General features: G+C 39.7%; 2 protein-coding genes across 5 annotated transcripts; one reads left to right on the top strand and one right to left on the bottom strand.

The window, feature by feature from the left end:
• Positions 1-919: 919 nt before the first annotated feature.
• On the top strand, positions 920-13117 carry si:dkey-94f20.4 (synembryn-A). 2 transcript variants are annotated; one of them, XM_023293764.3, is made up of 14 exons: positions 920-1058; positions 6075-6169; positions 6261-6308; positions 7049-7066; positions 7203-7292; positions 7383-7993; positions 8433-8568; positions 8746-8934; positions 9218-9312; positions 10262-10412; positions 10599-10694; positions 11145-11289; positions 11823-12102; positions 12635-13117. In XM_023293764.3, the coding sequence occupies exons 2-14, from the start codon at positions 6080-6082 to the stop codon at positions 12774-12776; spliced, it is 2091 nt and encodes a 696-aa protein (XP_023149532.2). In that variant the 5' UTR covers positions 920-1058; positions 6075-6079; the 3' UTR covers positions 12777-13117. The 2 variants fall into 2 exon arrangements, with proteins under 2 accessions (XP_023149532.2, XP_035796655.2); XM_035940762.2 differs by lacking the exon at positions 920-1058 and adding an exon at positions 1785-5660.
• Positions 13118-13750: 633 nt separating this feature from the next.
• On the bottom strand, positions 13751-20703 carry irf3 (interferon regulatory factor 3). Of its 3 annotated transcripts, none has more exons than XM_035940767.2 (11): positions 20515-20703; positions 17522-17688; positions 17222-17393; positions 16592-16665; positions 16415-16478; positions 16250-16318; positions 15875-16120; positions 15593-15683; positions 14924-15213; positions 14730-14842; positions 13751-14258 (listed from the first exon to the last, which is right to left on the bottom strand). In XM_035940767.2, exons 2-11 carry the CDS (start codon positions 17684-17686, stop codon positions 14145-14147), a joined length of 1398 nt encoding a protein of 465 aa, XP_035796660.2. In that variant the 5' UTR covers positions 17687-17688; positions 20515-20703; the 3' UTR covers positions 13751-14144. The 3 variants fall into 3 exon arrangements, with proteins under 3 accessions (XP_035796660.2, XP_023149533.2, XP_054860599.1); XM_023293765.3 differs by having other exon boundaries at positions 16250-16315; positions 20515-20701; XM_055004624.1 differs by lacking the exon at positions 20515-20703 and having other exon boundaries at positions 16592-16642; positions 17522-17661.
• Positions 20704-22311: the final 1608 nt, after the last annotated feature.

Here is a 22311-nt window from a genome sequence, read left to right as displayed (position 1 = left end):
GGCAATAAAAGCCCTGCATGGGGGAACATTTTCAGAACATTTGCTCATTGTGGTGAAAATTAAAAGCACCAACCACGCCCCAAAAAAAAACCACTGAGCGTGGGTAGGTCATCTCAGCTTTTTAAAGACTAATGATGTGCTGAATGTGTCCTTCAACGTGGAAATCAACCTGTTGGAGTCCATTATTCTTTTTTCCTGAACCGGTTAATCCAAGTATCCACAGACTATACCTCCACACATTTGTTTATATTAAATATTTATTGTAAAATGCATTTAAATATTGAAGAATTTAAAACTTAGAAGTAAGATAGCTAAGGATTTTACACAGCATTCAAACATCCACATTCTATGTGCTTAATGAGCATAAATCTAAAAGTACCAGTCAGTCAGAGCATATATAGAGATATTTGGTTATAAATAGATGGAGATTTTGGAGAGAACTCTCCACCATCTTAGTCCTTAAGTGCCATCAGTCCCTTTTGGCCCTATCTGCCATATCCCTGCGGGTCTTTGGCCTTCTTTGACTCCTCTTTTCCACTTGCTTTGCCGATGTGGTATAAAGTGTTGGCTAGGTTGTGAACCTGGCACGTCCCGAACTGGCATCCACGATGAGGTGCACGTCGTGGGCGTAATTTCGCTGCCATGCTGTCAGTAATGAAGAGGAGAGGGAAAAGGGGGATAAAAGTCAAACTTGGCACTCAGAGCAATAATTTCCAGTTTTCAAATAAGTCGAAACACACAATTTAGGTTTTGCTGGCAGGCATGGTAAGCAGAAATAAAATAAACATTTGAAGTAGACTTTCACTGGCAATATTTACTCTGTATTAGTAACCTACTACAGAGACTTTACTGCCACTTGTAATATGTTTTGAATTTCTTTTTACCTGTGTTTTAGAGCATCCAGGTCAAGATGTTTGTCTTCTGAACGAAATGGGATGATCTTCAGTAATGGAGCACGGTGTTCGTCCAAGACTTCTGATCTTTCCACCCCGACAGACTGGACAGTTGCTCCTTGTGAGACAATGTCTGCGTCTGACCTGTGGGTCCAACGGAAAACGGTATTGATTCAGATGCAGAGGACTTGGACAAATGTAGCATATAGATAAACTGATGTGAAGTTTTCACAGATTTTCTCACAATTCAGGCAAAAATGGTTTGATTCCAGCATGCAGTGGGTGATTTATCATAACGGCTACTTTCAGTGTTTCTTTCCCATCATGAGCTGTGTATTTACTGAAGTTTTTCACTGACCTTTGAGTTGGTCTCAGTGGGGAGGCAGCAGTCAAAGACAGAGTCAGCAGCAGCAGAACAGCTATCTCCATACCGCACTGGCCTGTAGTTAAAGAAAAGAAAGTGTGACATTATGGAAAAAATACACCCTTCTAACCTGACGTATTAAAACACAGGGGCACAAAGTTTGGTGACAAGAAAAATCAATTACGATTAGCAGTTATTTTTATAAAAAAAAATACTCAAATTCATATAAAAAGGAATCTGGGGTGACACTTACCGCCAAGGAAATGTAAAAACCTGCAGTGTCTTGTTGAGTTAACCATTCGTGGTCTCTTACTGATGCCCAAGTCTGTCATCTGTCTCTACCTCAGGTCCTTTATAGTGTGATGGCAGGGTGAGGGGGTGTGTCTGTAATGTTGTCATGATGCTGTGTGACTTGCTCACACACTTGTAATTTATCAGTCATGGTGGCAGTTTTATGCTCTATTTACAAGAGCCAACATAAACCATCTTTAAACAACAGCATACAAACAAAACGTAAACTTTAAGTGACCTTGTACCTTCTGCCTCTGATGTTTACATTCTGCCTCTGATGTTTACATCGATTCTTATGCTCACTTTGCAGCACCGGCCCCCCCTCCTCATTCACATCCTCCTCCATCCTTCTCCTCCCTCACTTCACTTGCTGCTGAGCAATTGTTCCAGAAATCATTCTTTCATTTCCATCACCTGCAGGAAGCCCGCTGAGCCCAAAATAACCCCAATTCTCCTCCAGGCTTTTCTTTATCGCCCCATTTTTCCTGTGCCTTTTTCCCTTGAGTCACTTGTGCCGTCACCGTGTTTATTCCTGAAGTATCCTTCACTCACATCCCCATACAGTTTTTCCAAAACAACTCCTTGATCTTGCAGCTTCCCTCCATATGATAAATTCAGTTTTAGATATAGTTTGATAAAATTACAGCTTCCAGGATTGATCATAGCTTTATTAGCCCACTTTCAAATGCTCACAGACACAAGAAATTACTTTATAAACTTTCCAGTTTCAGTTTCAGCCACATAATAACAGCACTCTAGGAAAGCATCCTCCGTTTCTTAATCTTTTAATAATACAGTAAATCCATGGGGAGGCAGTGTCACATTTCATGTTTTCTAGCCTCTCTTTTTCCCTGCCTGGCTCTTTCTCTCTCGTTCCCAACTTCCCTCCTTCAGTCTATTGTGTACTTTTCCTGTGACTACCATCTGACCGGTTTGCTTTGTCACTGAGTCACTCCTGCGCGCGTGCACTCTGGAGCATCAGCACTGAAATGATTATAATTTCTCACATTATTAAGCAGGATTATGCCAAATATTTATTAAGCGGAACGTGACGGCTGCAGAGTAATCACACCATCTTGATAGACCAGTTCCTGCACACCTGCAGTTGCCAAGATTTGCGCAAATTGATCACTTACTTTCCGTAAGACATGAGTAGGCAACATTTCGTAGGCATTCTACAATAGAGGTGGAAAGAGTCTGTAACTGTTCTATGTGTTGATCCTGTGCTGGAGTGTAGACAGATCATTACTGGTGCTGGGTTACTTCCAATATTACTATATGTTTATTATTAACATAATATGATTTTTAGTTTTGACCAGTATTGTATGAGGTGATTCTAAATCGTCCGCAGGTGTGAATGTCCCCTGCTTTTGCCCTAAGTCAGCTGAGATAGGCTCTAGCCCCCTCGTCACCCAAACGAGGATTAAGTGGTGTAATACTGGATGGATGGAAATTTAAGATATTTGAAAGAATTTCTTTTTATCCCTTATAGACAATAGCATGATCTGTTTTTATTCCCTGCAGGACAGTTTAGACCTAATATGTAGGGTATGCATAAATGCCACACTTGTCATTTGGTAAACATCTTTTTCAGACATGTAAGACATTAAAATGCTTTAAAATATATTATTTCTTACATTTTATGAGGGTACTTCAAAAAGTATTCCATCATGGAATGAAAGAATTGTTACTTTTTAGCTCTTTTTACCTTGAATCTTACCTTGAGTTGACTTACTTCACCCTTTATTTTGTATTCATTAAATTATGTTTGTAAAGTTATTATTATTCTTTCTTTTTCCCTTCTTCTTTTTTTGAACTTTCCTGTCAATATGCTACCAGTATTTCTCTTTTAAATGTATTCAACTATAAAACACAAACAAACAAACAAAACAAAAAACTGTAACTCCTTCAGGACCACCTGTAACTGGGGACGGGGGTATAAACAGATCACAATTGATCATATAGTAAACCCAGGTACTTTATTATAAAATATAGCTGAGAATTGTTGCCAGTAATATATATCAGTTGTCCTTCAAAATGCCCTCATAGCTGTACACAACTTCTGTAAAAAAGGCATTTATTTCAGGTTTATAAATACACTGAAAAATATATTTCCAAATATGTGCAAGTTCCCAGGTTTCAAATCAACTTTCAAACCATTCTGATGTCGCCAAGCGGTGCTATAATTTGTTTTAAACTAAAAATAAATGTTCCTCATTCAACAAATGAATCCAAACAGCCTAGAGCATCAAAGTCTATATATATCATTGTACACAGTGGTACTCAAACATCCAAGTGAATTAATCATAAATAAATGACATTTTTAAGTTGATTGGGATAAAGGATATAGCGAATGCATGTTAAATTGCTAAGAGTGCTGCTTATTATTATTTTTGCTTGAAAGAAAAGAAAAAATTTAAAAGAAGACAATAAATTCACATATGAAAAAGATCTCAAGATCTACATGCAACACAACAGGTTATACTTTAATGGAATTCATGACTTACAGATATATAAAATAGCCAAACTATATTTGAGATTAATTTTGTGGGGAAAATTAACATCATACACACAATCTCAAAGCACAAGATCCATGTTTCTCAAAAGAAATTCTTACTTTAGTCAGTTGACCCTTCAAGGTCTCTATTTGTAGAGGTCAGCTGTATTTGGACTACATGCAGTATATTGTGTTGCAGGTGTTATGACAGATACTTGTGATACTAGTCTTTGTATGATTAAAGTGTAAAGTCCTGGATTGCATCAAGGACCATTGTTTTTTTCCACTAGTCTGGAAGTTCACTGAGGGTCATCCGTCTCTTGTAGCTCTGACTTGTTGATATCCTGCATTTAATTCATCTTGAAGGAATATGGACTTACTTCCAGGAGAACGCTTTGTGAGGACTTTTCTCCCGCTACCAGTGACGTAGTATACATCCTGTTGTTGTAAGCCTAGCAGTCCACTTCAGCCTCCCGGACCTGTTTCCTTTACCCACTGGGCACAAGAGTGAGCATCCTGCCAGGAAAGCCTGTCATTCACTCACATATCATCTTCTCACTGATTTCATGTGTCAAGGCTCTCAAGAAAGTGTGTGAACTTCTTTTAAAGCTTGTTAGCACAATGAGTATGAGAGCGGAAAGTAGTTAAGCTGAAAACAAAACGGTATATTTACTTGAGCAAAAGCAGAACTTGAGCAGTGTGTTTGCCGTCATCCTCAGTGCAGACTGATTTCTGTCACAGGTATTTTGGTGTAGAGTAGCACCATCTGTAGCGTATGGCTAGGATATAATGTTTACCTTCAATAGAAACCATTTATAATGCACAGCTGTGCACATAGTATGCATGAGATAAATACGATCATCTGAGTGGGCTGACTCAAACATGAAAACAGTGCCATCTTGTGGGAGTAGACACAAACCACATTGCAATAAAATGTGAACATGTAATAGCATCACATGTAATCAGTACATCCTCTTGTGGGATTGAGTGATTTCTGATTTTGCTAAAACCAAGAATGCAAATGTTTCCGATTCTACATAACCAACTAAAAAATGCAACAGTTATCTTAAGTGGCTCTGCAGATGCATTTCTCTGCAGTACTCTTCAAGGACAGCTTATCCATCAGTTGCTCCTGCGATGTTATGCAACAACTAAAGAAGCGTGTCAAAAAACAAAGTCTTCATGGTTATTTTAGAGTTTCCCAAGCTATTAACAGATGTCAATAGAAGAGTGTTAAAGCTGGACAGAGAGAGAAAGCAGTGCAGTGCAAGTCTGAAAAACCTGTAAAAGGTTAGAGGGTCAGTACTGAGAGATATAAGCTTAGATTCCATTAGTGGATTATAACCATAAACACTCCATGGCTCCTGCATCTCTCTTGGATTAAAGAGAGAGAGAGAGAGAGCGACAGAAAGAGAGAGAGGTAGGCAGAGTGCATGAGGGTGACTGGAAAGCAATTGAATTGAGCAAATTCAAAGAGAGAATACAGCACACTGCACATACGTAGACTAAGAAACACTTGGCAGTGAGCTGACGCAAAGTTGGAGCAGTGACATCTCTATCAGGGATTCTGCTTACATAGAGTACATCACCTGGCTGATAAAGTGAGCTACACAAGGTAAGTTTAGACCAACATATGGTCATCTATAATCTGTCTGCATTCTTTTTTTATGTGTGCATATCTGCCATGTCAGTGTGAACGGTCATGTAAAACATTCAGAATCAGTTTCAGCATCTGGAAGGAATTTATCAGTGATCAATTTGATGTAGTAGTCACAGAGATGAAGTGGTAGTACCTCACTGAAAGCCCATCAATTCTACCCTTAAATATCACGTTTTTTGGCTTTTATTCCCACATTGTGTATCTACAACAGACCAAATATTTACCGTACATGCAGTATTTTTTGTTGCTTTGTGTTTGATCATGCATAAACTCTGTCACCAGCACCCTCATTATTGTTGTGTAACTGTAATTTTGTTATGGCTTGAATGATCTGTGTGTGTGTGTGTGTGTGTGTGTGTGTGTGTGCAGGAAGCATGAACGTGGACGTGGAGGGGATTATCCAGTGCATCAAGCAGGGGGATGAGAACGGTGTTCAAACGCAGCTGCAGGAGTTCAACAAAGAGGTAATGCCACACAGAAGCTCACACATCCTCATATGCGATGCTCTACAGGCTGCTTATGACATTTCTTTTGTCATCGTTTGTGTCCCTGCAGTACGCACAGTGCTTCTTCTTCGATGCAGAGGAGAGGGAAAAAAAGAAAGTAAGTTGCTGCTGCACCCGTCAACTGAGAGAAAGTTTTCTGTCACATCCCCCTCCCACCAGTATTCCTTAAAACATTACCGTACTAGCACACCTCCATCTCATCCACCCCTCCCCAGCTCCACCCCACAGTCTGTCTGTGATTAGTAATTCTGCTGTATCAGTTGTCCCTGATCCTCTCTGCCTGCATGCGCCGACAGATTGAGTCCAGGCAGAGTGATTGAATAACACTTGTACTCTTAACTGTCAGGAGAAACAAGGGGAGTGTCAGTCCTAACTTTGGGAGTTTTAAGAGTTTTTGGTATAAAAGAAGGAATATGCAAAGCAGTTTATCACTGAAAATAGCTCCTGGTCTGTTTCATTGCGTTTGACTTTAGTTTTACTTTTAATTTGCTCCCTTATTTCTGTGGAAATTTTGTGCAATTAGAATTTTTTCCTGTTTTTAAAATTCTAATCGTGTCCAGTTCCTTCTTACATTGCTGTGTATTGCTAAATATCTTTTGTTCACATTTACTGATACAGACTGGTCACCTTTAAACCAGCCACTCAAGACACGATTAAAGGTGACTCAGAAACATGATGTCATCAGTCGCAAAGGGGCCGTTATCTTGGCTTGGGGCAACAGTGAATTGTTCTGCGCCTTTATAAATGGCTCCAACACTTATCAGGACTTCTAATGACATTATTTTTTCTCTCTTTTGTTACTTTCCTCATTCAAAATGGACTGTGCACCACTGAAAGCAAAGAAAACTAGAGGAGGTACAGTACTGCCACAATTTTGACATTTTATTGAAATATACTTTTTTGTTGTACATCAAAACACCCCTGAACTAATCCATAAATAGTTTTAAGAAGTGTGAAAATTCTGATTTGATTCTTTTCACTGCTGTACCAGTTCAGGAAAAATAAAGTGAGGGACTACGCTGATTCTGACTCCGACTTCGATGAGTACGACCTGGAGGATCGAGGCCTAATCCTCAGACAGGTACCTTCACTGTCTGCTTGTGAAGGTGTTTTGTCAGAAGCTCCTTTGAGTATTTTGTAAATGTAAATGTTTTTCTGTTCCTGTCTCCAGAATTTAGCTGTTGTCCTCCTGAGGTTCATAAGAACAGGAGTCAAATGTCGTCTGTTGAGAGTATCTCTACGCACCCTGAGGATTCTGTCCAGGGACAAGAAGGTCCTGGGCCCTTTGGTGACTGACAGCGCTCTCCTGACTCTGGCCAAACTAGCCGGCCTGACCACGAGTGACGTCAGTGACGAAGCCAACGACCCCGACTCTGATTTCTATGACAACATCATGGCTTCTCTTGCTGAGGCCAAAGTGCTACAGAGTCGCACTGATGATGACGAAGGCGAAGCTGACACCAACGACCAAAACGAGGAAGGCTCTGCCTTTGATGAAGATGCCAAGAGCGACATCAGCATCGCCAACAGCGGGGACATGGACAGCATCAGCTGGTTCGGGAGCCACAGGACCAGCATCAACGAAATGCACAGGGGTGGCATCCATCACAAGGTGCTGGAGAGAGGGAGGAGGGACCGGAGGGAGAGCAAGATGGATGTGGAGGAAGAGGAGGAGGAGGAAGGGGAGTCAGGGGAGGAGGCCCAGAGAAAAGAGGCCATGAAGGTGTTGTGTAACGTGGTGTATAACAGCACCTGGGCGCAGGAGAGGTTCAGTGGCCTCAGGTGGGCTTCCTCACAAGGCACACACACAATGTCACAAATTTCCATTAATATAAAGCTCCTTGTTAGTCTCAGTATTGTGCAGCAGCATTTAACAGTCACAAAGGAAGGAATTTATTGTAAAAAAAAAACTTTAAAAAAAACAAAAAAAAAACAAGCAGAAACACGCTCCATGAACTATTTGATGATCCTACCAAATATATACACATATATCAAACTCTGCCACAAAGCAGCAAGTTCATCCCTGTTCTGTTGGAGGATGTTACAACAAATGCAATTAAAATTTGAGAGGAAAATTGATAGTGCAAACTGAGACTAGACTCAGTCTGTGTATGGCTGATCTCAGGAGCAGTGCCATTGTCTGGTGTCATAACCTTAACTTGGCTATCGTGCAAATCAGCATATTTCCAGACAGTTAACGTCTCACTGTTTTTTCTGTCAGGCTCCTGTGTGGTCTCATAGAGTGTCTGTCCTCCAGTGTGAACTGCTCGTCTCCCTCCAGTGTTCAGTTCTATGAATTACGCCTCATGTTCCTCATCACTGCGCTACGTCCAGAGCTCAGCACTCAGCTTCAGCAGGTAGCATTACCTCACATACACCAAAGTCACTGTGAAATATGTCGTGCAGGAAGTGTTTTGATAATGACCATTTTGTTCATGGCATCACCTTCAGTTTATTCTGATACAGGTATGAAAAGATTCCTGTTCTGAACTGGTTTCCTCCTGTCCTCACCCTCAGTGTGTTCCTCTTTTCAGGAGGGAGGAGTGTCGATCCTCACAGCGGCCTTGGAGAGCTGCCTGGAGGTGCAGTGGAAGGACCAGTATGAGTGTGTACTGGACCCTGCGACACCACCCATCTCTCTGGAAGCCTCTCAACGTGTCACTGAGATCCTCAAAATCCTCTTCAATATCACCCACAGCACCCACAGGCAGGAGCCAAGTGAGGTCAGTGAAAATGAGGATGTAATAAAGCTGTCAGCCTTCAGGTGTCATAGAGAAGACAAGAAGGATGAGTCTGCATACAGGATGAGAAGCTCACATTTTACAAACTTATAACAGGAGTGCTGAAATAAAGCTGACATCTATTCTTTGAGGATATACTTAAAATTTCCATTAACTAAAGAACAGAATAAATGAAAACCTACCCTATCTTTGTCTGTTGTGTCCCAGCTGTGTCTTGTATGTTATCATCCCAGATTAAGAGGGAACTAACATTCTCTGCCATTAGGACGATGCAGCTCTGTACCGACACCTGGTGGCAATTCTGCGACTCTGCCTGATGAGGAAATGTACGCTGGCGGACGACACTGATGAGCTGCAGGGGTGAGCATGATGTGAAGTTGGACAGTTGTGGAGACAGTCATCATTAATAACAATGCTTTCAACGTCATCAGTGTTCATTTCTTTTTATAATCTTATTACGCCATGCTATAAAATATATATTACGGACTATTTAATTATGTATTAACAGTATGTACAAAGCTTCTGACAAATGTGTTTTAAAACAAGTAATAATTAATGTTGACATTTCAGGAAATTTGCTTTACTTGTATCCAAGCTTCTGAAATCCAAGTGTATAATTTGGCTCTGAAGTCATTTGTTTGTAATATAATTTGCTGCAGCAACGCTTAGCTGATTTCAGTTATCAAGTAATTATAGTCATAGATAATGTTTCGATTATTGTTCTTATTTAGTTTTAGAATTATTGTCAAATAGGTATTCACGTAGGAGAAATTTGATGTGGTATTTTGGTACACAGTAACAGTAAACACTGACAAGTTGAACATTTTAGAGAAGGATAAAAGTAGTTTTTTTTAAGCAAGTGTTGCAAGTCAAATAATAAATAACTGTTATAAATCAAATAAACCGCAGGTGTAGCTAATCTAAGAAATTCTAAGTAATGAAAGTAATAGAAACATTTACAGTGCACAGAAATGTGCAAACTATTTGCCTGAGAATGTGCAAATTTACATAGTATATGGTTTAAACAACTCTGAATGAGCAGAAGATAATAGTAATAATCCAATTTAAAAAGTTGTGTGTTAATGTAAAACATTGAGCCAGTCACTATAGTGGAGGGAGAACGGTAGTGTCACTGGAGGTCTCTGGCTTTATTGATGAGGCCATTTGCTGTCGGGAAGTCTCATTACATATTCTCACGCAAAAGAACTGTATATTATTGATTGTACTTTGGTATTTACGAGTACATAATCATCCTGCCAAAGCAAACCAAATACTATGTCCACCCTGCTCTCTTCTCTCAATCCCACAGTCACACAGTCAACCTGCTGTCAGCGCTGCCTCTCCAGTGTCTCGACGTGCTGCTGATGGTGCCTCTGGAGCCGGACTCAAAGCAGTGTCAGGGGGTCAACATGGACTGTGTGCACATGTTGCTGATGTTCATGGAGAGGCGCCTGGAGTCGGTGAGGGAGGAAGCGACTTGAAAAGGCTGAGGGTTATGCTCCGAGCAAACCTTTCAAATCCACGTGTGGTTTTTGAAGAGTTTCTTCCAAAGAAGAAGTTTACATATTTGAGTCTGAAAGAGAGACCATCTGTCTGCTAATACTGAATTAACCAGAAAAGGGTTTCTTTGTTTGTGTGCTTTTCAGGGGGATAAGATCAAAGAGAAGCTGACACCGATCCTCAATCTGCTGACAGAGAGCTGCAGGGCCCACAGAGAAACACGCCACTACACCAGGAAACATGTAATATTCCTCAGAAATGATACCTTTGAGAAAACTGTCGCAGTTTGCTTTTTACAGTATTATGATCACCCTTAATCCCTCATATACTGAGAGCCACCAGAACAGATCTGACCTGCTAAAGCATAGACTTTCTCAAGGTGCCCTTATAATATCAGGCACAAAGATGTTAGCAGTAGAACCTTTAAATCCTGTAAGTTATGAGTTGGAGCCATAACAGATCAGACTTGTTCCAACACTTCCCTCGACACACTGCAGCAGATGCACTGTTGATGGGCGCTCATTATTGCTGACCAGAGGCATCCTATAAACCTCACCTCTTTACATTTGTCCATTTCTCCTGCATTCAGTACATTGGCTACAAGAACTGACTATTCATTTAACATTTACAGCATCTCTGAGTGGTCATAATGCTTCTGCTCATCTGAAATGGTCACTTCTCCTCATCATTAGATTCTGCCTCCTCTGAGAGATGTATCACATAGACCCGAGGAAGGCTCCACAGTGAAGAGTCGTCTGATTCGTCTCATGACTCATCTGGACACAGACCTCAAACACTGTGCTGCTGATCTAATCTTTGTCCTGTGCAAAGAAAATGGTAAGCCTAAAGCCTGTCACTCCTCTGGATGAATAGAGAAAGAGTTCATTACAATGTGGTCATATAGAAACAACATTGTGTGTTAAAATTAGTTTTATAAATTGAATTGACAAAAAAAAATTCTGAAATTGTTGTCTTCCCCTAAATTATCTATATACTGTCTTTAAATAGTTTTGCACCTCTGTTGTGAATACAATTTTGCACCTTTATTGTAAATAATAATAAATGTAATGTGTGAACCACTGAATACCTCAAACATCGCCAGGGGGATCTATCTATCTATCTATCTATCTATCTATCTATCTATCTATCTATCTATCTATCTATCTATCTATCTATCTATCTATCTATCTATCTATCTATCTATCTATCTATCTATCTATCTATCTATCTATCTATCTATCTATCTATCTATCTATCTATCACTTCTTATTTTGTGTATTTCACACCAATATCAAACTATTTTTTTCTCAGTGTGTACATTACTTTCTTTCCTCCCATCATCCTCTTCCACCTCCACTTGTTCTTTCCAGTGAGCCGTTTTGTCAAGTACACAGGTTACGGTAATGCAGCGGGCCTCTTGGCCACCAGAGGTCTGCTGGGTGGTCAGGGGCCCCGGACCTCCAGCTCTGACGCCCAGTACTCCAGCGACTCCGACTCAGACACCGAGGAGTACCGGCAGGTCAAAGACCGCATCAACCCGGTGACGGGGCGGGTGGAGGCAGAGCAGCCAGATCCTATGGAGGGCATGACGGAGGAGGAGAAGGAGGAGGAGGCCAAGAGGCTCATCATGCTCTTCAACAAGCTGTCCAGGTTAGTAAAACACTTACAGACAGGCTGTATTAACATCCATCTAATGCTACTGAAGAAACAGGAGAGTCTTAAAAGACTAAAATTGTCCTAATAAATACATTCCCTGAGGAAGCCATTAAAGAGAGGAGCTCCAAGTGTGACCTGAAAATGAACTGATATTGACTCCCTGCACAGTAAAACTAGAAAGAAAGCTGTCTTTCATTTTGAAAGAAGCAGAGCGGATATAATAAAATTAACTGTTGCTTAAAAAAATATTGCGTAAGAAAAGGCTGTTAAATTTCAGTTATCAAAGTATTACAACAACTTAAAGACTCTATTCTTCATTGCATTTATATTAAATTTACCAATCCTGTGTTTTAATGCTCTGTTGTTAAGTTTGTTTGCTGAGGGGCGGCTTCATGATTAGGGTTACACCATCAAACACCACTGGCAATAAAAATATTTGCACAAACCTCTAAATACTGATCACTAGAATGAGGGCAGTTTTACTGCTGATGATTCCACGCCTTTTATATCTCCTGTGTCTTTGCAGAGATAGTATCATCCAGCCGATGGAAGTGGATGCAGAAGGGAAACTCGTCCCGATGTCAGGACTTGGAGGCAACTCTCTTGCCGAGGAAGCAAAGTCTGAGTCAGAGAATGACGGTGAAGCAGGTGAAGGAGAGAAGGACTGAAACATGTCAAATCCACTCATTCAGTTTACTGATTTTTTTCTTTTTGAAAATATCCCATTTCTCAAGTTGGTCAGTGCATAAATATTGAAATTGTGTGGATGTTGCAGAAGGAAAGAGCTGTAGTTCTTGTCCAGATCCAGCTAGCCACTCTGACAACTTAAGAAAGGATATAAAAAGGTAATTTCATTTTTCTTCTTCTTGGGATTTAGGCTAATAATTTAGAGCAGCAATAAGGTCACACTGGTTTGAATGAAACTCTGAATCGGTAGTAGCTCCTGAGAAGGAATTGATTTCATGGTGATAATAACCCATAAATGTTTGAATAAAGTCTTAAAATCTTATTGCTTGTTCTGACATTATGTGCATTTAAATTAGCTTCATCCAGTCTTCTGCAGAGCGTTGCTTTAGAGGAAATTCCAAACAGACCACATCAGATACGTGAACTCATGACCCTTGCATAGAACATGGAAGAAACATCTGCACAGCATATGTACCTCACTCCATACAGTGTGTGTGATGTGTTGCAGTACAGAACATGTTCTCAGATGTAAATTGGGCGTGTTGTGTGAAAACTGTCTCATGATACAAAACGTTTAGGCGGATTCCAGATGCTGGGATCACATCTGCAGTTAAATCAGCTTGATCTTTATATTGCTGTTTGTTTATGCTGTGACTGAACAGTAGAGTTCATTTTATTTCTGTTTGTGGTTTTAGGTATTGTTAAAGTATATTCATTATACTCGGTTTCATTTTAACTGGGGATTGTTACCGTGCTGCGCTTATCTTCTTTATCTAATACATGTAATAATTCACACATGATTGCAATGATTACTGAGCTTTTGCATGACGTTTCGCATTGATGTAGAAAGGTGTGAGTTCAGAGGGAAACCTGCTGTTTTGCTTTAGGAGGAGTACACTTATTTTAGCAAACACGGTATTTACAGGGGCAGAAAGCAGAATGAGTGAAAGGCCAGTGGAAACAGTTATGGTTTACTTGTTGAGCTGAGTGACAGAGCTTTTTTCTTTGGGTCATTCTCTTACACTAGCACCGTTACTAGTATTATTTTCGTAAGAAAGTTCCTATCAAATCAGTGATTTACATTTAAATATCAAAGTATAAATAACCGCATATTTATGTTGAGCATTATCCATGTTGTAAATATGTTCGGTCCCTTGTGACATACCAGCCAATCCAACACTAGCATAATTATTATTCCAGTTATTATTGTTATTATTACATGATCTATTCCGTTTGGTGTACCTTCAGGACCTAAAATGTTTATAGACCTTTAAGCTTTTCACGTCAAGATTGAGGATTCTTTTTTTAAAAAAAAGGTAAACATTGACTTTCAGGCTCAGCAGATTGCATCAGTACAACTCCATCATCTCTTCGAGGGACATCTGCAGCTCCACAGACTGCAGGGAGGAGGCACCACCTTCAACGGCCAAATTTTTCAGAAACTCCATTGAAGTCAGGACCACCTGAGACGGACAAAAAAGAGGCAGCGAAAGTCAGACAGTGACAAGAATGACAAGGTCAAAATTTGAGTTTGACAGCAGCCATGAAATCTGAGAAAGCAACAGGACATGTCAGGTTGGTTTCATTACAATAAACTTTTTGTATGAGCTTTTCATTTCACAGCATTGCACTCCTGTGTGGAGGCTCAAGAGCTGAAAAACCTTTTACGACTGAAAGATCAGCTGTCGGCACCGGTATTCAGGCTTTGTTCCCGCAGTGCTATTAATCAATACTGAGACAAAATTGCCTCTTGAAAAGTGCTGCTGAGCACAGCTCCCTTGAGTGGGCAATTTTGTGGGTTTGATCAGTCATGAAATTTAATAGAAGTTTGTGCAGCAAAAAAAAAATAATCTGTGCCAAAGTGAAATACCTCTTCAAGGTGCGTGAGAGCAACATAGTGTTTGTGTGTTTTAATAATTTAGAAGTCCTCTCACCTCCACTGTGATGAGCTTCTTCTCCCAAGGCCGGCTGTCAGGCCACTTCTCCCCGAGACAGAAGAACAGGGAGCAGGGAGGACTGTCTTTGCCGTTGATGAAGTCCAGTATTCCTACATGGAGAGCGTGTGTAAAGATACTGTATATTCATGTGTATGCAAACAAAAAGCTTCATAATTAGTCCTTTCACTCACCCCGCACAAAGTCCCTGAACTGGTAAAGCACTTGCGGATGCAGTTTAGAAACCTCTTGGGGCTGCTGGTTCTGGTCGAACTTGGAGAAGCTCCAGAACGCTTTGATTTCACCCCGTCGCTGGCCGTACACCACGTGGCTGGACACCCCCAAGTCCAGACCGTCGCCCAGTTTGTCGAGAATCCGTTGGGTCAGATTGGCTTGAGTTTGATCCAGCATGACTCCAGGAGTTGGCAGAGAGACCAGGGAGAGGCCTGACTCATGATCCAAGACTGTCCCCTTGAGCTCAGGGCTGATGTGGAGACATTAGTCATTTCAAGCTGAACAGACGGTTATACAACAGAAAATTGAGGGAATGTGTTGACATTTTTGTTGCAGAGAGACAGATGAGAACATTGTTACCACTCTCATGTTTGTACTGTAAATATGTAGCCACATCCAGCGCTAGCTTGTCCTTTTCAAATTTTTTTTTTTTTGCAGAATAAACAAACCACTTCTGGCTCCAGCTGCACATTTAACATACAGAAATGAAAGTGGTATCAACCTTCTTCATTTATTACTCCTGGCAAGAAAATGAAAAATGCGTTTTTAACAATAACCAGATGGTTTAAAGTCAAAATAGGACTGCTGATCATTCGTTTTGTCTGATGAAAGACGTATTTTAATGTTACCTGTAGACTAAGCGGATTCCTGCTTCATTCTCAACCGTCTGCTCAGACACCTTCACCCCTCTGTAGTACACCAAGATCCTGAAGTGAGTCTCTAAAGATTCAGAAACAGGAGAAATATGAAATGGTTGCAGATCTTGATTGATATCAATCATACTGACAGGACAGGCTGTATCTTACAGCCTTATCAAACATAGTTGATGTGAATATTATGTAAAGGGATTTCATTTGTGTGTGAATTCTTCATGTTCTTGTCATACATAGCATCCCCCCCCTCCAACTTACTGAAATTATCTCCATCTCTAGTCTTGTTCATTGTATGTAGGAACTGTGCCGCCAACTGCCCATCACAGGCCCCTCCCACTGCTCCCCCTATTGGACGTGCTGGTTGCTCAGGCAACCCAGTTTCACCGGCTGCACCCTCAAACGTTACTGGATACTGCTGTTGCCCAGGCAACGCGCATCCACCAATCGCAACCTGATTCTGGAGCTGCTGTTGCTCGGGAGGAGGCTCAAAGGCTGCGGTTGCCTCTGTGGAAAAGTTGGAGAAACTGAGAAACTGTTTCTAGGAAAGTACCTTGGTTACTCTTTTTTTAAAAATTATTGTTGTTTTTTCTGCTCCTACAGCAGCAGTGAGGAGGAAATGCTGATGAGTCTTACCTGCTGCAGGGCCAATGTTCAGTCCCTTCAGACACTCTTGGAGAATATCCTGGCTGGCTGAGGATTCTGCTGGTAGATATTGATTAGCTCAGAAACATTCAAAGTGAAAACATGCATTTTATTAAAGTATGTGTAAAATAATAGTGAAAAACTGAGCTGCTTTACCTGGAAGATAGGCAGTGTCTTCTGGAAGGTAGAGACAGTCATCAAAGCATGAACCAAGCTGGCTCTGAGAGATCACAGATACACATCAGAATCAAGTGTATTATTTCACAGCATTTGCATAGCATTTCCATTTTAATCCCTACGTTCCTATGAGTAAAACACGCAGGCATCACTTACGTCTTGTGTAGTGAGGCCATAATCCTCAAACAAATCAGCTTCATCTTGTTCCTGGGATCCAGCAGAAGAGTTAGCTTTGAGAGTGGAAGCAAAGATCTATGCTTACTAGCTTTTCATCATTGACTGGCCTTTAATATCCTTCAATCTTATAATCCGCTTTTACAAACAGCATCCACTTGCATGCTCTGCTTTTACATGTTCCCTTGACACGTCTCAACCAGAGACACAGAAAAGAACATGCATAAATCAGGTGAGGAGGTGATCAGATAGGTGCTGATAGAAAGGTGCTCATCTTAAATCCATACAGAGATCATATCTCAGTATACATGAGCAGCGTGTGAGGTGCACCTGCTGTATTAGCAGATTTTTGCATTTGTGCAATTTGAAATTCATCATGAAAACCAAATGTGTCTTGTTAGTTACAGTAGTAAAAAGGAGCAATAATTGCAACACACAAGCTAAATATAGTGATATAATAATAAATTAGCATTTTGAGTTTTTTTTCTTTGCATTTTCAGTACCAGGTGCCAGCGAATGCATCCAATTCACTTTTTTGTCATCGGAGCAAACTGTTCTTTTTATCTTGGTTGCTGTCCACTACAAGACAGGACCCAGATGGTGGATCCTCACCTCCTGATGCCGACTCATCCGGCCAGTGAAACACTTTATGGGGGTTTGCTGCATCGTTCTTGTTATCGGAAACCATTTTGAAGCCTTTAGCTCGGAGGGCACTGCGGAAGTTCCTCTTCCAGACTGAGGCGTCTCCCTGAGCCCGGCCATTTCCGCTCACCTCAGCCCAGGCCTATGAGGAAGAAACAGATTGAAAGCATTCTGAATCACACAAGACGCACAAACTATGACCTAATAGAAGTTGGATCCTTTACACATTACAGTATCATGTCATTTACAATGACTGTCCATGGCCCTTACCTTGAAGATGAGGCTGTCGATGTCAGAGGAGTCCTGTCTCAAAGCGTGTTTCCAGGGGATGGAGAACTCTGTTTTCTCTGAGTTTGTCCAGATTACACCAGGAAACTTGCCACTGTCAATCCTGGCCCACAGCCACGGCTTGAGCAGCGGTTTTGGATGAGACATTTCTACAGAAGCAGCAAAAAAAATGTCATAAAGACTCCATTTAGCACCGCACGTTATTTGTAACTACACTGGCTTGCTGTCCCACATGCTTAAGGGATATATTTCACTGAATAGTGACACTCGTGGCGTATTTAACCAAAACAAGCTGTGAAAGTCTAGATGTTTCATGCTCTTAATTATCCATATGTATTTATTTGAATTATGCCCATGTTTGCCTGTAGATGACACTTTTGAGTCATTTTATAGCTCAATTTTTGCAGAAAAAAGTATGTTGCCAATGTTGGTGTATAAAGGAAGCGCATACAGCAAAAAAGTAAATTTAAGCCATGATATTCTTCATAAAAATCTTCATTCAAATGCAGAAAATCTGGTACATGGTTACATTGTGTTAGTGAGACTGAAGCTGGTCATTTTATTTTTCTATTTTCAAGGGCTAAATAATGAACCAATTACTTTTTGTGAGTAATTATTCATTTTCTTATATTTTAATTTCTTTATGTGTTTTATTTTGCTTTGTACATTTTGTTACTATGTGTTTATGTATTTGCAAAAATATGAAAGAGTAATTTTAAGAAAGATCTGTGGTGTAAAAAATGGTATAAATAATCAAATATTGTTAATGCAATAGTAATAACTCTATTTATAGAGCACCTTTTAAATTAAGGTAACAAAGTGATTAATGATAAAAACCGACATTACAAAATTAACCATAAAGTTACAACATATACCAGCAGATATGAATAAACAATATGATAAAACTGAGTTTGCCAACCTGACCATAAAAAAAAATGATCAGAGGTTTATGAGAAACTAAGTCTGTGAGCGTCCACCCTCTGATTTCTGCAGTACTGTGGTGCAGGTGGGAAAACTATATTTACAGTTTCATAGTTGTGAGAAAGAGGAAGTGGGTGAAGATGATGACAGAACGAAATTGTCTTCTAATATTACAAACGTTTTTAAAATTGTACTTGTAAGTACTCTAATCACCACAGCCAAATGTATTAAGCAATAAAAACATAAAGTTACGGTAAACCAGGGTAAGACTTCCCCATTAAGAGCTGTTTCCTGCCTGTTCAAAAAGAAAGTCACACACACTGATATTTCATTGGACCACCTTTAAATTTCTACCAATATCTTATATTGATGATGGGAGAGTCGGACCACTGCTCAAAGTCTTCTCGAGAACATCCCAAAGATTCTCAGTGGGGCTGAGGTCTGGACTTTGTGGAGGTCAGTCCATGTGTGAAAATGATGTCTCATGCCCCCTGAACCACTCATTCTCAATGTGAGCTCCATGAATCCTGGCATCGTCATCTTGGAACATGTCCATTCAATCAGGGAAGAAAAACACTGATGTAAAGACCTGGTCATTCAGTATATTCAGGTAGTCAGCTGACCTCATTCTTTGGGAACATAACGTTGCTGAACCTGACCAACCCCAGATCATAACCCTAAACCCCACAGGCTGGTAGGCACTAGACATGATGAGTTCATTACTTCATCTGCCTCTCTTCTTACCCTGATGCCCCCATCACTTTGGAACAGGGTAAATCTGGACTCATCAGACCACATGACCGACCACATTTCTTCCTCGAAGATGATGGTTCACCACTATCCTTCCAGATTTTAATAATGCGTTGGACGGTCCTTAACCTGATTTCAGTAGTTTCAGAAATCTCCTTAGTTTTCTTTGCTTAATGCAGGTCAATAATTTGACCCTTCTGAGACAGATCAACATTTCTACAACCACAGGATATGTCTTCCAACACGGTTGTTTAAGAAATGAGAAGCTCCTCACTGCATCAGCTAGGGTTAAATAAGTTTTTGCAGCTGAAACGTATTCATCACTGCAGCAAATATCCAATGGAAGGTTCTTACCTATTTGCTTTGTGAAATCCAGATAGCGACTTTTTTTGAACAGGCAGTGCATATAGAAAATTAAAGTCAATATAACATATACAAAGGAAGTATGGTTAAGTGAACAAATGTAGAGAACTATTAAATAAAGTAAAGGAGTACAACTTTGTAAGAAACTATATGTAAAACTTTGGAAAGAAAACGGTTCTCTGTGCTCCAACACTTAGCACTAATTTTCGTTCTAATTTGAACATGTAGATGTTCACACAAACGTGTTATGTTCGCATTAGATGAACTATATTCTCAAATTATTTATGTTATAATATCATTTATATATCATTTATGTTGCTATTACTTACTGGGCAGTTGGATAACACATGTGGAAATGATTTTTGAACATTGCCAGTTCATTTAGAATTGATCAGCTCCTCATTGATCACAGTTAGAGAGATTTTAACTTCATTGTACCTTTATTATCACTGATTACTTACATAAAAATAATGTTCCATCAAAGGGAACTTTCACAAATTACATATTATTATAACATAATACATTATTTTTGTTCAAATTTATGCATAACCCTCCATGTAAACAGTGAAGAAAGTCTCTAATGGTATCTCAACTGTCAAATACCTCAAAACCACTTATTTTGCTTTTCTTAGACCAGCACAATGATTTCAGTGCTATTTAATGATCAGTAACACCAACATCATGCAAGTAAAGACCAGAAATGAAAAACTCTAGTGGTCAAGAGGGGATAAATGGGACTTTTTAAAACCAGTTCATCCTTCTAGTGTTGAAGAAACCCTTATTTGCACAATCAAATGCGAATATAATTCGTGTATTGTTTGGTGTTCCAAGTAGAGAATAATACACATCCACTTCTAATCATCAAGTATTTCCTGTGTTTGTATACTGATGTAATTTGTCTCTTTTTCTTTTCAGAGTATCCATAATGAAAGCTGTCCTACCTGTAGTGACAAGGCTTCAGTGCAGGTGAGTGTTGAGCTCAAACGCAGCAGATTTCAGGCTCAGGAGTCATGAAATGTGCAAATATTCGCGCTGAGAGACAAACTGTAAGCGACTCTCCGCTGTAGAGTCCTTAAATACTGTCCGGAGTCTGTGTTTACCGTTTCACCAGAAAGTCCCACTGCTCAGTTTCGTTTTCCTCATGTGACGTCAGAGAGGCTTTCTGCCCGCTAGGTGGCGTCAGACATGAGATCAGAGTCTCTATTCTTCTGAGGACACTCTGGGGGCCTCATGCACAGACAAACCGAACTATTAAAGGCCACCAAAAGAGTAAGATTACAGTGGGATGCAGGAAATATGTCCTCTTTAACATTTAGAACACAAGCATTTATCCTTTACAGAGTTGGGATCTTGACACACTGGAGGTTTAGCTCAGCAGATTTTAGATTGTAAGCTGTTAATTGCACTGTTTTCAAGTTATTTCAGTGCAAAATTGGTTTAAAATGGGAGAATTTAAGCTCTAAGACTCTTACTTTCCTTCTATTTGTTCCATAATATTGGTAGATTTCATTAAATATAAAAGAAATTACAGAATATCTATACCAGTGGTTCTCTAATAAATCTTATTTATGATGATTTACAGCTTACAATCACACGTGGCTTGAAAATATTTATTTCGCAGTAATTTGGGCTCTTTAAATAGTTCATGAGAATATATCCAGGTGCTGATGAAGAGAAAAAGTTAACCCATAACACAGTAACTCAGATATAGTACATTACTAGTAATAATACTCAGAGCAAAGCTGCTGTGTTTCAGAAAGTTCTGTCATGTCGCCACGTCATAACTTATACAACTACAGCAATTTAGAATAAAAATATAAAATGTGTTTTCCTTGCTACTCAACCACCTGTTGTAAATTGTTACTTTAATGATGATAGAGGTTGTTTTCTTTATGCAGTTGTGGGGAAGCATCTGTACATGCAGTACTGTCACCGCTGCAGGAATCCTGCTGTGAGAACTGAAAAAATCTGAGAAAAACACTTGACAAGACTGGAAAATATTTTGGCTTCAGTAAACAGATCAGAAAATTATATCCTAATATTGCTGATCAGCTGTATCATATTGTTTCCGAGGGCTTTAACACATAATCGGAATAATAGGTGAACAGATGCATTCATACATTTGCAAATAATAACAATAATAAATTATTTAATTATCAAAAAAGATTTAGATTCGGACTGTTCATAAAGCATTTGGAGCTAAAGCCTTGGACACTCAGGCCTAACAATGCAACTTGTCCCCCCACATGAAAAAATTAAAGACTTTTATAACATTTTACGACATTTGCCACCATAAATTGACACAAAAAAGGGAAAAATAATCAGAATGAAGGAGTTTAAAGGTTAAAATTTGCTGGACAAAGACACCCAGAGACCTGCTTAGTGTGTCTCCCCAACAAATAGTCCAACAAAATCTATCTGATTTAAGACATAAAATAATCTTCTATGAGTCATATTTGTGTATCACAAGATTTTTTGTTATATATAAATTTCAATTAAGTTCTTCAAATTGGCTCTTTGAAAAATGCCAGAAGTTATTAAGTTTTCTGGAGGTCTTCCACATGAAACTTGTGAAAAATGCCCAGAATGAACCCAAAAATACATTCAGTTTTCTGCCATCAGATTCTGCACATACACGATCAAACATCCAACTCAAGGAACAATAAGAAACACATTTTTTTGTGTGAACTACGACTTTAATTAATCTCATTTTACTGCCCAAAAAGCCTTTTAAAGAA

Source organism: Amphiprion ocellaris, chromosome 18 (assembly GCF_022539595.1).
Source record: "Amphiprion ocellaris isolate individual 3 ecotype Okinawa chromosome 18, ASM2253959v1, whole genome shotgun sequence".
NCBI lineage: Eukaryota > Metazoa > Chordata > Actinopteri > Pomacentridae > Amphiprion > Amphiprion ocellaris.
The sequence above is the reverse complement of the archived record's forward strand: the minus strand, read 5'-3'. Positions and strand labels throughout refer to the sequence as shown.